At 41.6% G+C, this 15,831-nt stretch overlaps 2 protein-coding genes across 9 annotated transcripts in view; one reads left to right on the top strand and one right to left on the bottom strand.

Annotated features, from left to right (window-relative positions):
* ELP1 (elongator acetyltransferase complex subunit 1) overlaps positions 1-5,637 on the bottom strand; it is a 61,829-nt gene extending 56,192 nt beyond the window's left edge. For 3 of the 8 annotated variants that reach the window (XM_073806358.1, XM_033858376.2, XM_033858374.2), the window contains exons 1-2: positions 5,385-5,637; positions 89-251 (exon numbers count right to left, since the gene is read on the bottom strand). In XM_073806358.1, coding sequence (XP_073662459.1) covers positions 89-238 — 150 coding nt within the window. In that variant the 5' untranslated portion in view covers positions 239-251; positions 5,385-5,637. Of the gene's footprint in view, positions 1-88; positions 252-5,032; positions 5,054-5,384 lie in introns of those variants that run through there. The other 5 variants (XM_033858368.2, XM_033858371.2, XM_033858372.2 and 2 more) reach the window with 3 other exon arrangements.
* Positions 5,638-5,830: 193 nt separating this feature from the next.
* LOC109551937 (protein Abitram) lies at positions 5,831-11,704 on the top strand. Its single transcript, XM_019946348.3, has 6 exons — positions 5,831-6,033; positions 7,159-7,210; positions 7,816-7,945; positions 10,084-10,160; positions 10,240-10,309; positions 10,403-11,704. The coding sequence occupies exons 1-6, from the start codon at positions 5,937-5,939 to the stop codon at positions 10,538-10,540; spliced, it is 564 nt and encodes a 187-aa protein (XP_019801907.2). The 5' UTR covers positions 5,831-5,936; the 3' UTR covers positions 10,541-11,704.
* Positions 11,705-15,831: the final 4,127 nt, after the last annotated feature.

Raw genomic sequence — 15,831 nt, 5'->3', positions numbered from 1 at the left:
TAAAGGAAAGACTATTTGGGGAAGCAAGTTTGGAAAAAGACAAGTCAAGAGTCATGCCAAGTGCTAGCACCCTCCAACAATAACTTACCTCTCTTACGACAGGGTCTACTTCTATCAGTCCATGTTCTGAGCCAATGAGCACTGTGTCCTGTTCAGTTCGGAGAGAGAAGCACTGAGGTTTCCCTGGAGCCTGAATATCCCTGAACTCCAAGCTCCGAAATAACTTTAGATTTCTCATGATGAAGCGACTCCTGAAAGAAAAGTACAAATATCTCCTGATGACACTTTAATTTCTCTGAGAAATAGAAACAGCTTAGTAGCGATAAATCACACTCCAATATAAGCAAAATGATTCAGGGAGCAGAGAAGTTAGAATAACCGAGAAAAAAAAGATCTAATCTGAACCCACACAGAGATGAGTGGTAGCAACCTAACCAACTGTGTAAATCTACGGTCTACAAATTGAGGCTGTGAAATCTATTTTACGTTCTCACTCTTTGAAAGAGGCAAGATTCTCAACTTCAGAGTTTTTTCTTCAAAAAAGATTTAACATCAGTTATTCTGAAGGAAAGTTGAGGAGAATGCAATGAATGAGAAAACATTTTATTTTGCACATGAGGATATTTTATAACTTGACAGACTTACAAAATAATATAAAAATCCACATATATACTGGCAGTGGAAGAAAATAAAATTACTTTAATATCACCAACTACATTTATTTATAAACTGGCTCTATATCTTCCTTAAAAAATTAAAATTGAAATCAAACATAGAAATAAAGAAAAGCAGTTATGGGACTTCCCTGGTGGTACAGTGGTTAACACTCTGCGCTCCCGAATGGGAGAAAATATTTGCTAATGAAGCAACCGACAAAGGATTAATCTCCAAAATTTACAAGCAGCTCATGCAGCTCAATAACAAGAAAACAAACAACCCAATCCAAAAATGGGCAGAAGACCTAAATAGACATTTCTCCAAAGAAGATATACAGACTGCCAACAAACACATGAAAGAATGCTCAACATCATTAATCATTAGAGAAATGCAAATCAAAACTACAATGAGATATCATCTCACACCAGTCAGAATGGCTATCATCAAAAAATCTAGAAAGAATAAATGCTGGAGAGGGTGTGGAGAAAAGGGAACACTCTTGCACTGCTGGTGGGAATGTGAATTGGTTCAGCCACTATGGAGAACAGTATGGAGGCTCCTTAAAAAACTACAAATAGAACTACCATACGACCCAGCAATCCCACTACTGGGCATATACCCTGAGAAAACCAAAATTCAAAAAAAGTCATGTACCAAAATGTTCATTGCAGCTCTATTTACAATAGCCCGGAGATGGAAACAACCTAAGTGCCCATCATCGGATGAATGGATAAAGAAGATGTGGCACATATATACAATGGAATATTACTCAGCCATAAAAAGAAACGAAATTGAGCTATTTGTAATGAGGTGGATAGACCTAGAGTCTGTCATACAGAGTGAAGTAAGTCAGAAAGAAAAAGACAAATACCGTATGCTAACACATATATATGGAATTTAAGAAAAAAAATGTCATGAAGAACCTAGGGGTAAAGCAGGAATAAAGACGCAGACCTCCTAGAGAACGGACTTGAGGTTATGGGGTGGGGGAAGGGTGAGCTGTGACAGGGCGAGAGAGAGTCATGGGCATATACACACTAACAAACGTAGTAAGGTAGATAGCTAGTGGGAAGCAGCCGCATGGCACAGGGATATTGGCTCGGTGCTTTGTGACAGCCTGGAGGGGTGGGATAGGGAGGGTGGGAGGGAGGGAGACGCAAGAGGGAAGACATATGGGAACATATGTTTATGTATGACTGATTCACTTTGTTATAAAGCAGAAACTAACACACCATTGTAAAGCAATTATACCCCAATAAAGATGTTAAAAAAAAAAAAAAAAAAAGACTCTGCGCTCCCAATGCAGGGAGCCCAGGTTCGATCCCTGGTCAGGGAACTAGATCCCACATGCATGTCACAACTAAGAGTTTGCATGCCACAACTAAGGAGCCCATGTGCCGCAACTAAGAGCCCTCCTGCTGCAACTAAGGAGCCCAAGTGCCACAACTAAGACCCAGAACAACCAAATAAATAAGTAAATATTATTTTTTAAAAAAAGAAAAGCATTTATTGTTCTCAGGGAGAAAAGAAGACACTACTTCAAAACGATGACCAACAATTCAAGGAGCTTCATAACCTGATATAACTACTTCACATTACTCCACTTTCCTGGCCTGATTTTCACCAAGGCAGTAGAAAAGCTGAGAAAAGAACGATCAATAGGAAATCTACCTTGGTCTGACAAAATCAGACTTGTTTTAACGTATAATATTACCTAAGAGGAAAAAAAAGTTAATGTGCTGTATATTTATATCCAGACCTCTTTAAGGTTTATACTGTAATTGGAAGTCCCTAACTTATATTAGGGGTGACAATTACACAGACCACACTGGCCTTCTTGTCACCTTAATCCAAGGTGAATTCTCTCATCTTGCATTTCCTACTTATGACAATGAAAGAATAAACATGAATTAATCCTTATACTACATAGCAGATAAAATGTTAAGTGTAGTAGAGTGAGACAACATAAAATGTGGGTTAAGAGGAAGGCAAGCCCACACGGTGGAAGTGAGGAAGAGAATCATGGCAAACAATGGTTTTGTGCGCTTTCATGAGTTATATTCAAGAACTTCTAGAAATTATTCGAACCTGTATTATACCATACAGACTTTTTATTTAGATCTAATTCTATATAGAAAGCTTGGGTTTTTGAAAGCATATAAAAATTACATTACTTTTCATCTTTAAATAACATTAAGACCACCACTGACATAGATCTGAAAGGATGGGTGGATTTGAGAGGAGAGGATGTCTGGCTAGAGGGGAGTAAACACGGGACAGAGCAGGAAGAGGTGAAAACAGACAACAGAGGACCAGATGTATTTCAACCTGATTTAGCTGATAATAATTATGTTGTAATTGCTGCCATGATCAGAGCATCAAAATGTCTCCCTGTGAACTTGGATTCTATTCACCAACAATCCGTGGAGCTCTGGGGTCCGTGAACCCCAGCATAAGAATTTGGAAGGCAAAGGCAGAAGGAGCTGAGGAGGACTCCCTTTTTCCTGTTACCTTGCTGTTTCAGTCAATGTCACCCCAGCAATGGGCCTTCATCCTTCCAGAGGCCCTTGGTCCCAGCCTCTGGCACTCCCATGACTAGCATGATAACAACCACCCCAGAGGTACCAGCACTAACCAGGCCAGTACTCCCTCCAGGTGCCTGAAATCTAGTACCATGGAGCTCCTCCTCTGAATTCCAGAGCTATCAACGCCAGCTTTCCAATGCCTCTCCTCCCAGGTCATGATAACCCCAATGGCTTCCCTTGTTTTGATCCTCAGACCTAGCTAAGTGTTGTAACTGCTTTCAGCAGTTTACTTTTTTAATTACTTCACTGCTCCCTTTTGCTTTTTGTTCCTCCAGCAGGTATTTAACCAATTCTTCGTATTAAATTCTGTTGAAATACTGTGTGGTTTCTACTTTCCTGACTGGACCCTAACTGACAAACATATCAAACAACCTGAGTTCTCAAATCACTGAGCTTTCAAAATCACCGGCCAAGTGTCACAGGGAAGAACCTTTTGTATTCTATTACAAGTTAATCACTAAAGGGATGCAGCCTATAAGCTAAAATTACACATAATGACCCAACTCTCAGAACCCTGACTCCCAGGTAATGTGCATTAAGCTAAAATACTTTTATTTAGCTCACAAGAAACATCCCGACCAGGTCCACCTGTGAATGCCTGCAGGGAGGAAGAAATTAACACATCCCCTCTGGAGGCTGATGGGAACCAGGAAATGTTTGACTTTACTCCCTCCCCTTTCAGTATAAAAGAAGCCTTAATTCTAACTCAGGCAAGATGGGTCTTTGGGGGCACGAGCCCACCATCTTGGTTTGCTGGCTTTCCGAATAAAGTCGTTATTCCTTGCCCCAACACCTCGTCTCTCGATTATTGGCCTGTAGTGTGGTGAGCAGTACGAGCTTAGGCTTGGTGACACAAGGGCAGCTCGTCATTCATCTCCCTCCTCCCCAACCCTTCCAGCCTCAAAGTGAACTTCTCTAAAATTTCACACCTATCAGCTTTATTCCCTTACCTTCTCAGAAGTGTCCTACTCTTTTTCAAGACCAGCAAAGGAGAACGCTCCAAACTCCCCCAGGACCTTGGTTTATTGGTACCCTTTCTTTTACATCTGCAATCTCCAACTCCCCTGCCCTCAAACGACTCATCCTTTCTCAGCCCTTAAATGCGCTAAAGATCTCTCCACACCATAGATCAATTCTGGATCCTCTCTGAAATTTCTGACAACTCCTCTATTTTCTTCCCTTGCTCCTTCATCCATCCACCTCTTGGCTAATTATCGTGCCCATGACCACAAATACCAAAGAGATCACTAATATGCTTAGTAGATCTAAACGTCCAGCCCTGACCCTCCCTAAACTGAACACTCAACTCACATTTTCAACCTCCTGCTGTTACCACAAGGATTTCTCAAAAAGCACATCAAATGCAACCTGTTAAATGAAGTACCTGCTATTCTCCACCAAACTAGTTTCCCCTCTGGGGACATGGCATTCCTACTTTCTCTGTCCTCCAAGCTGAAGCTGTGTCTGCTTCCCTTTTGCCACACTTTCACAGTAACCTATTCATTGGTTACTGCCCTGCCTGTCAATGCTCGGTTTGAATCCTTTTACACAGTACCGTAATCCTACGATCCGGTTTGTGGCCTACATCATATACCGACTGAGCACTTGCTAAGTGCTAGTTCTGGAGAAGAGATGACTGACAGTTACTGCCTCCTCAGAGGTCACAGCTTAACGGGGGAGAGGGCCACATAAGATACCACATCACATGGAGATGCACGGGGACAACACCTCCAAGGAAAAGTTGCAGATGCGAGAAGCGACTCGCAGCACAGCACCTGAACTTCTATTACCGTCAGCTTCTATCATGCATTGTTGCGCTTTAATTGGTGCATTACTTGGTTCGGCGGTATAGTCCGCAACTGCAAGGAATCCGAAGACTGGGTAAGTGTGCAGCTGGGGGAGCAGCATATGATTCCCCCTCCTGCCGCGCCGCGCAGAGCCCTCTGATGGCCGTGGGTGCAGCAGGCGGCGAGTCTGCAGAAAGAGAACTCAAGGAGCGCAGAGGTGGTCAAGCCGCACTTCACTCCCAGACCAGCAGCAGGCAGCGGTTGGGCGCTAGGGGGTCCCCTTCAACAGGGCACCCTCTGGCGGACGGGGCCCGTTTCCATGCCCCCACCCCAGCTAGGCCGCTCGAACGCTCACCTACGCCGCGCTCTGAGGAAACGCAAACAGCGGTGCGTCCGCCCAGGGCTGCGCACGGGCCTCTCCCTGACCGTGCTTCTGTGCTCTCACGACGCGCACTGGGTCTCCGGGTCGCCAGGTCGCTCGAGCCCCTCCAGTAGTGGCGAAGCCAGGCGGAGGGGCGACCTGCGAAGCATGTACTCGCAAGCGAAGAGAGCCCCACACGCGCCGAGCGGCGGCGCAGTTACGTCCTGAGCCGAAGGGGGCGCGGCCTGCCTTCTCCGTCTTCCCGTAAAGATATATGTGGAGCTGTGCTGGCCGCCGCCCCCTATCCCTACATCCTCCTTCCCAGCCTATTGTATTTGATCCCCGCCTTGACGTCAGACGCCAAAGCTCAGTTAAGTGGGGCCGGTGGGTGGAGCCTGCGGAGCCTTGGGAGGAGAGCGCGTGCGCGCAATGCGCGTGCGCACACCGCGTGTCTCGGCTACACGCCGGAAAGACGTCTTACTCCGCGGCAAGCGGGAGGAAGAGTACAGGCCCCAGAGGGCGGGGTTTGCAGCACCCGAGGTCGCCATGGCTACCGAGCCCGAGACCCCTGTGGCCGCCTCAGCTAAGGAGCCCGCGGTGCCCTCGCTTGTGGATCGTTACTTCACTCGCTGGTACAAAGCGGGTAAGTGGAGAATGATGTCAGTCTCTTCTGGGCCCAATTTGTCTGACAGTATAGGGACTATGATGAGAGATCATAAGCCACGCGCACCTTCTCCAGCCCTTCCTCCCCACGTCAGAAGGAACTGGATCTCTCTGTTCCTCTGTAGGCCAAGGGAATGGCATTTGCAAGGACGTGGAAAACAGCAGGGTGCATTCTGGGTTGGGCGAGCGCAGTGCGAGTTCACGAGGGTGGGGTCGCTTGCGGGAAGATGGTAGACTAAGGTGAGATCCCCGAGGGAGGCAGGAGCTGGATTGCAATCTCCTTGAGTGCCTAAAGGGATTTGAGGGGCTCAGCCCTCCAAGAGCCGATACATAAAATGATTTAAATGGTAGCGGTCTAAACTAAGGTAGAGGCATAGGGATGGAGAGGAGAGGGTGGGTTAGAATAGAGGCATTTAGAAAGCAGAATCTACAGTTTTACTTAAAGGAAGTCGCTGGTATTACACATTTGCCACTTAGAAGTAGGTATCCTGTTGTACAGCTTTGTGTACCCAGCAAATATCAGTGATGAGAGCATCGTCGGGGACCCTCCTCTAGCCCAACTTGCTCCCATTCATTTAGGGATAATAGGTGTACTCATCTTTTACAACACTGAAATATTTTACAATAACATACGTTTTATTAGCCAGACTTAGTGTAACCAACTGTCCGGTTAACCCTGGACTGAGGTGTTTTCGGGAATCCATTACTTTCAGCGCTAACATCAGGACAGTCCTGAGCGAACCAGAATGAGTTAAGTCTCTCTAAAACTGACCAACAAAGCATGCTACTAAATTAAATAAAGAATACATTACTAATGACTTTTGTTCTAATAGAAATGATTGTACTCATTTTAAAGTGAGGATAAAAAAAGGTGGAGCAAAGAGTTAATCATCATTTTAACATTGAATGAATGATTCCATCTGGACCAGATGTCTTTAAATACTTTATGGTCAGCCTTTAGGTATATCTTTTTGAGTAATGAAGGGATACCAGTGATATATGTGTCCCGCCTTCATAATTAACTACCTCTATGAACCAAAGAAAGTACTACACAGTGGTAGTAAATATTGACTCAGCAGCCATCAGACTCATTCATTTTTTCTAGATGTCAAAGGAAAACCCTGTGAGGACCACTGTATACTCCAACACTCTAACCGGTAAGCAAATTGGGAATTTTAAATGATCAAAAAAATTTTTTTTCTGTCATTGTAGCCTGGTATGGTCTTGTATTGAATAAATATTCATTAAATGATTATCTTCCACTGTATTGAGATGGTATTATTTATAGTAGGAGTTTGGTTGACAAGAATGAGTCTTGCAGTGCCTAAGCTAAACAAATAAACTTGCTTACCCAAACATCCAAATGGAGGACCACACCCTCAGTCGGCTACTACCTCAAGAAACCAGCCTGTGCCTAACCACTGAAGTGGCCAAGCCCGTGGAGAGGGCTAGGGTAGAAGCACAGATGGTATCCTGTCCATACCGGCATGCCTTACTTTTCTCTCTTCCTCCTCCGTGCTGTCTAAACACCTGTAGTACGCTTCCCTTTTGGGAAAGGAAATTCAGTCCCATTTTCTCCATTTTTATTGCTGCATTCTTCTCTTCAGTTAAGCTCCAATAGTAGCCAGAGGAAAATGGGGGGAAATGATAGGCTGACTAAACAAATGTCAGCTCAGGTCTTCTTGTGCCAGTAGGAATACTGTGTCATAGGAGGAAGAATCATACCAAGCAATAATACAGGATCAATTTTTGCTCCTCGTAGAATATGTGTCATCACACTGGCAGGATCCCATCCAGTTCTTCAAAGTGGAAAAGTAATTAAAAGCATTTCCTATCAAATCAGTACCAACTGTAGCAGACTTCAGAACAAAGTCTCTGGGAAATTTAAGCGGGTATGTTCCTGTATTTCTCTACTTAAATCCTCTATTGTCATAGTAATGGTAAAGCCAGCCAGTCTTAGAACCCAGTAATGTATGCTCAGCATACTTCCCTGGCAGTTAGAGATGATTTTAAGAATACTTAAGCTCTAAAGAAATTCTCAGGCCAAAATAATGAGGTATTTCAGAAGGTATATTATCTGTCATATTAGCTTCTGGGCCACCATCCCTATCATCCCCAGGATGAAGGATGGAGAAGATGGGCCTTTGAAAGAACAACACTAATACAAATATAACAAGATATTTTGTCCCTTCCTGTTTTGTTAAGCCAGTATTTCGAATTCTATAAAATACAGATGATCAATACTTCTGTATCATAAATTTTCACATGTGAACTTAAAAGTAAAATAAAGTCCTGAGGTAGTGAAAAAAAATCAATCTGGGAAAATATACAGTATTTGCTTCGTATCAGTTGCCATTCCTAACTCATTGCCAATTTAATACACATCTAGCTACACCCTCTACCTCCACATAGTGTTTAGTTATAGAAAATGTTACCTGTGCCCTCTACAATTCTAGGCAAATGGACATTTTACTGTTAAAGGAGGGTATCACACCAAGGACAACTCAAAACCATACTAAACTATCCTAACAAACCCCCTGGAAAGGAAAGTTTCAGTGGATGATTTAGGTCCTTCATTTACTGAGTTCCTACTAAGGGTTCCTGCTAATTACCTCACTGTTCTGGAAGACCCTTGTTTACACTCCCCTTTGTAGGCTTGAAGGCCCCTAATAACCTGCCTTGTAATTATTGATTATTCCTCACTCAGGAAGCAAGTGGACTTTAAAAAGCATGGACCACTCTTAAAAGTCTACAAATTACAAGTAAAACAGTTAGTGCTTGTGATGTTCCTGTGATCAATCTTTGTCCAAAATAGTAACACTGTTGTTACTGCTGAGGAACAGAGAGGGACCTGCACATGGAACCCACTGTAGATAAGCTTTGATCGCATCTCAGCACTGCCCATCATTTATTCTCCCAAGGGAGGTGACCAAGAGGGGTTAAAACACTTCTTTCTGAAACAGAGCCAGTGGTAGACAAACCATCTGGGACAAATACCCAGCCCCTCCTCCCAAAAGTGGGGAGTCACTGACTAGTCTTTTGAAACGAAGTACCCACAGGCAGAGGAGTGAAGCTCATGCAGTAACACCTGAATGCTGTCTAATAAAGTTGTGAGTGGGAAAGAGGCCATAAAGAACAGCATCTTGACCTCAGATGTTCACTGCAGTAAAAATTCCTGGGAAAAAAGAGCAGCACATGAGACATGCTTGCATCCATTTCCCATGAGCCTCCTTGTACTGGGTTGGCCAAAAAGTTCGCTCCGGTTTTTCATGTTAGGGAAAAACCTGCATGAACTTGGTGGCCGACTCGATAGATATTTGTCAGAACCTCCCCAGATATATCCATACAGTGGAGTACATGAAAATATAACCGTGCCACAACATTCAAACAGACATATGTCAAAATGTAGTATTTGCTAGCAGGTTATAGGATAATGGGTAAGTTACTCTATATGCTACTTAAAACTTTTCTGTTTTCCAGATTTTCCTCAAATTGCTTTTTTTAAAATTAGAAAAATATCCCTTCTCCAGAAAGTCTTAGTGATTGACCTAATAAAGAAGTTCCTTTCTCTATTAAGTTCTGATATAAAAATAAGGTAGGAATCTTAATGAAACTAACTTTATACAATATTGCGATCATTCTCTATAATGTTGAATTTTATATTATGCTTATTGATGAGATTTTCCTCCCCTTTTGAAGTCTTTACACTTGGCTATGTGCAGCTTTCTCATGTACAGTTAAATATAAAGTATAATAAGTTAAGATAAAATATATTCTTAATATGTAACTAAACTACCTATTATCACATTTGTCTTAGTCTGCTTTTTCCCCTAGAGCCTAAGATGGTGCCTAGCCCATAGAGGCATTTAATATATAAATATTTGAATAAATGAATGGTTTTTCTGTACTTAAGTCATTTTTATTTAAAACACTAATTCCAGGAATATATCCTATTGTAACTCTGAGGGCTGCCTCACAAAGAAAAGTGAAAATGTACATCAATTAATTTTTTCTTCCCTTTTATTATCAGGGGGCACAGTTTCTAACAGAACTTGCACCTCTGTGTAAGATATACTGCTCTGATGGAGAAGAATACACCATATCTAGGTGAGTTACTTTTTAACCACAATTTTGGAGAAACAAAGAAGATAATATTTTTCTTCAAAGCAATATTTTCTTTAAATAGCTGTGTTAGAGGACGGTTGATGGAAGTGAATGAAAACATTCTCCATAAGCCATCTATTCTTCAAGAGAAGGTAAAAGGGTCTAGGGAAGTAAGATCCCATCCACACACTTTTTACCTGATGTTTTACAATTTGACAGTGTTAAATATTCTATTTCCCTTCTAGCCATCCACCGAAGGATACATTGCAGTTGTGTTGCCCAAGTTTGAAGAAAGTAAAAGCATAACAGAAGGGTTACTGACACAAAAACAATATGAAGAAGTCGTGGTGAAACGCATCAGTGCGACAACAGCGACCTCATGAGGATTAAGATTGAGTGAAAACAACAGGGCATTCTTATCCTTACCTGGCCTACCAGTCAGTGCACTAAGGAAGAACCAGAGATGCTGAAGCATACTTCACACCGGGCCATCCGCAGGGAGGCCTGATCTTAAAACCTGACCTAGGTTTCCTTCTTTGTCTTGCATAACAAGCCTTGATTCCATTTTGTCTTCAACCGCCCAGATCTGCCTGCCCATGAACTCACTCTGTTCTTTTGCTTTTCTCTTTCTAACAACTGGGAAGCAACAGACGTTTTGTTTTTCTGATTAAAAGCCAACAAACAAAGCACGTTGAAGAAAATTTGAAAAAGACAGAAAACACAGCAAAATAAAAAAAAATTACCCATCATCCTGTAACCCGTTAGTAAATACTAGGTTTTGATGTGATTCTGGTTGAGTATTATGTCATGGTTATTGTTTTTGCCTCAATTTTCCATCACTTTGAAGTTGAAAAACAACAACTGGCCTTTCTTACCCAATCTGCTTCAGTGTGACACGACCGAAACGTCTGGTCCCACCCCTTCTGCCCCAACTCCCCCGCTCAGGTTGCTGGGAAGAGGCAGGGTGTAGAGTGTACCTTCTCTATGTCTATGGGTTGGCCTTCAACTCTGAACAATGTAGCACTGTAACACTGGTTTCTTAATGAGGGACACATGAAGAGGCTTTGAAAGGGGCTTTGCTAACATGGAAGTACCAATATTATAATGCTGTATGAAGTAACATGTGCATTTGTGGTCACTCAGTCTCACACTCTTGTTACAGGGTAACCAGCAAAGAAGTTCCCAAGGGGTTCCTGGAATTCAAAGACACACATGCTTTTGAACAGAACAAAAGCTTTCACATTATTTAAACAATAAACAAAAAACTATGAATTCATGGTTTAAGATTGTATACTTATTTACATTGAATTTCAAATAAAAGGATTTTCCACATTGGTATTTTTCCTTAAGGGCTGCAACACATACATACATATAAACATTTCTGTTTTTAAATAAAACAATTATCCTTGAGTATAAATTCTTTTAGTCTCCATCATCTTTTGCTGTTCAAGTCGTGTTATCCCTTCCCTACCCCTACTTGCATTTAAATAAGAGAATATTCTCTTTTGAGTTATGTAAAATATTTTGTAAATAAAATTTTAAAATTATTTTTGACTCACAAGGAAACTTCTTTTAACCCTAACTCTCCCCTAAGTATACCCAATGGACATGATACAGGTAGTAATTATAGAAACATCTACCTTGATGGTGCTATGAGCTGACAGTGTAAGCACAAACCAGCAAATCCCCATTTCAGGTAGCACAAATGGTTCCCAAAGGTGTCATAAAACAAAGATACTAAAGATAGTAAAAGAATTATGTATCTATTTTACATATAACATTACCTCACATCATTTTCCCTATATTTCCATTGTAATTTAAAAGAGTATTTTGGTTTCAGGGCATAAAAATCATGTTTGATGATTTTTATAAAGGTCATAACCAAGGTGAGTGCATCCCATTTTCTCTCCAAGGCCTACAGTAAATTCAAGTTTGCCTAAGTAAAATATTGACTAGCTAACTGGTGGTTCTTCAGGATCTTGTGAACATTGACTGTGATGGCTGACCCAGATACCGATCATCAGACGAGCCTACAGAACTACTGCCGTTTGGCAACTGACATGTCCCGTTAGATTTCAAAATAAATTTCAGGGCTTCCCTGGTGGCGCAGTGGTTGAGAGTCTGCCTGCCAATGCAGGGGACACGGGTTCGAGCCCTGGTCTAGGAAGATCCCACGTGCCATGGAGCAACTGGGCCCATGAGCCACAAATACTGAGCTCTGTGCGTCTGGAGCCTGTGCTCCGCAGTAAGAGAGGCCGCGACAGTGAGAGGCCCGCGCACCGCGATGAAGAGTGGCCCCCACTTGCCACAACTAGAGAAAACCCTCGCGCAGAAACGAAGACCCAACACAGCCAAAAATAAATAAATGAATAAATAAATTTAAATAAATAAATAAATAAATTTCAAAGCATCGGGATACAAGCACAAAAAACAAAGTTAACTATACTACACCATAAAGACAGAACTTATAACCAGATCCTTCAATCAAAACCCACCCCACAAAAACAAAAGCTTTAAACCCTAAAATTAAAAAGACTAAAGTCATTTATTTAATGAATATTTCAAAGGCACATATGTATACTTACTCAAATTATTTTGAACAGCTTAGTTCAATTGTTCTCTGTCTTCTATCTTCTGTTCCATCAGTTACTACTGAGATGTACAAAAACTGCTTTTTAAGCCAGTAAAATAAGCTTAGGATTCCAGCTAATATTCAGGGCAGACAGGCCAGCTATGCTAGAACGAGAACTAAAACCATCTGCTAGTGAGTTCCTCCAGGATTCCGTGGAGAGAGGGACATGCATCACAACAGATTTCCTGTGCTCCGTGAAACCCTTACTAGAGAACACACATGTGCTCCTGGCATGGATGATCTGTGACAGAGGGGACAGCAGAGGCCCAGTCATACTCAGTGGATGGAGGGATTGAAGAAGAGTCCACAGGTTTAAGGAAAACCCTGCATCACCCAGACTACTGTGTCTCTTCTGCTGCAAATTGGTATAGTAGATGATAAGCTTAAATTAAAAAAAATAGGAAGTTAGGGTAAAATGTGCCAAAGGTGAGCATATATTCAAAATAACTTCTTTGGATTAAATTGTTATTAAGACAGAGGGATATTTGGTTTGACTTTTAAGGAACATTATTCATGGCAATGTCCCATTTAAAATCACACTGCAATTAGAAATATAGCAACTACCATGGCATTTATAGTTGTCAGAAAGCTTCACAATCGGTTTCATGATCAGAAAATAAAGCAAGATTTCAGTTTGTTTTCTTTACAAAATTGTTGTATTTCTGAAATATAAAGGATCGTTTGCTTTCTAAAAATGTCAGCTTTGCCACATGGTGTTCCAGAGATCTGACCTCAAAAGCTTCTCAAGTTTTACCATCCACAGAATCTTTATTTGTAACTGAGACTCATCTGTTGTTGTCCATTTGAAGCTGGAAACAATTAAGACAATTAGTTTCTGCTTTACTTTTAAAATAAAAATTACAAAATTAAATAGTATCTATTTTCTTTTGCATTTTCCTTTAGACTAATTTTTTTTTTTTTTTTTTTTAATGCGGTACGCGGGCCTCTCACTGTTGTGGCCTTTCGTGTTGCGGAGCACAGGCTCCAGACGCGCAGGCTCAGCGGCCATGGCTCACGGTCCAGCCGCTCCGCGGCACATGGGATCTTCCCAGACCGGGGCACCAACCCGCGTCCCCTGCATCGGCAGGCGGACTCTCACCCACTGCGCCACCAGGGAAGCCCTAGACTAATATTTTTAATGTGAATTTAAGGTACACAAATTATCTTACCTTCTTCAGCAGTTTATAGCAAAGCGACAGAAGTTGGACCAAAGTAGCCATTATGCATCTTGTCTTTGTAATACTCTTATCAACCTATAGTGACAGAAAGCAAGCAAATCAAATTCTTATAAGGAGGCCTTCAAAAGACTTTAGCATTTAGTTTGAAAATGGTAAAAATTTCTTCATTATAGGGATCTCAAAGGGTATACAGATTAAGGCATCTGAGCTGACTTGATGACCTGAGGTCCCAGAACACAGAAGCAGGGATTGTTGCCCAAGTCTCATGCCAATTTCATGGACCCCAGGAAGAATGGATGGAAAATCAACCTGTTCTATTTCAGATGGTTTAGGGGCTTCTCAAAGTGCACCAAATAGTGGCAATGAACCCCCTTCGTTGCAATTCTTTGCACTCTACTTTTTTTTCACTCAAACTCCCTAAAACAAACAACAGAATCCCTTCACTCTGAGGTGTCTGTGCCCTAGTTAGTCAGGTGATGATGTTGGGATTTAAGGGTAGCTGCTCCGTGCTATGGAATTAATCACGTCCAAAAAGCTAATTTACTTGGTGAACCTACTACTTCCTGGGGTCAGTTATAACTGCAGATGATAAATGGTTCTTGCAGTCAAGGCAGGAAAAATGGAAATACATGGTTCTTCTGTGGGTATTAACACTTTATTTGAAGAAAAAGGGGCTGGAAGCTAACCTAATAAAAAAAGAAGTGTCAAAGTTTCTCAAGCGCTTTCCTGAATGTCCCACCCTCCCTTTTACCTTTAGAAACACTTGATTCTGCAAAGGTGTCTTAGTTACTGCCTGGAGCTGGTGGCACAGAGGAACAAGCTTGTTTATTTCCAGGAGAAGCAGAAGCTTATCATCATCTTTCAGCTGAAATGTAAATAAGGAAGTTATAACACCTCCAATGAAATTCCATCTTTTAAACCTTAAATACCTTTATACCTTAATAATATCCCCTCAAAGTGGGTATTTATGACATCACCACCAGCACCAGGCAAGGATATGAGCATTACCTGTTTTGAAAAAGCTTGCACACTTGAAGCAAGCTTCAAACCCTCTTCAGCAAAAACCTGGTAGAAAGGAAAAACATCACTACGTTAGGCGTATGTCATCTAGACAGTTGGTAAGAAATACACTCATGGATAATTTTCATACAGAAGTTAAAAAATAAAACCTAAACATAAAAGGTCTGTCATGGAACTTCTATGTTTTTTGTTGTATCCAGGAAAACACAAGAGTTTAACAGTATTCAGAAGCAGATTTCCCAGACCTGATGCAGAATCAGTCCCTGCAGTGGCTCCCCTACACCGGGACACCTCCAATTACTGTGCAGGATCACACAGACATTTGATACTTAGCCATAAAAATTATGCCTGGGCTTTTAGATGGATCCGAAGCTCATCTCATAATATCCCCAATTATAAGAGGGTGTTGAATCTTGGAACATGGGGTCAAAAGGGTTAGATGAGGTCAAAAGCGTTAGAACATTCCTGCTTCCAGCTCAGCAAGATAGAATTTGTCACCTATACACATTCTTCAACTAGCCATTTGAGGGGATTATTTTTTCCCTATTGACCATACATTGTACAATTTAGTGAGGAGAAGATGATGATGGGAAAGAATACTGAAAAATACTTTAGAATATTCGGGATGATTATTTTTAAGTGGTACACAGAATCTTTTAGAGTGAGAGATACCAGGGAAGTGAAGAGTGAGCTTCAGGTGGCAGCAGGAAGAATGAAAAGAACAGGGCAAATTTGAGAGTGATTTGTGAAGAAAAATAATAGATCTTGGTAATAAATTAGATAAAACATATGAAGAGGAAGGAGGCAATAATTTCAGGGTTAACTTTAATTCTCTTTCCAACAG

The sequence above is a fragment of the Tursiops truncatus genome, chromosome 6 (assembly GCF_011762595.2).
Source record: "Tursiops truncatus isolate mTurTru1 chromosome 6, mTurTru1.mat.Y, whole genome shotgun sequence".
In the NCBI taxonomy this organism is placed as follows: Eukaryota; Metazoa; Chordata; class Mammalia; order Artiodactyla; family Delphinidae; genus Tursiops; species Tursiops truncatus.
The sequence above is the reverse complement of the archived record's forward strand: the minus strand, read 5'-3'. Positions and strand labels throughout refer to the sequence as shown.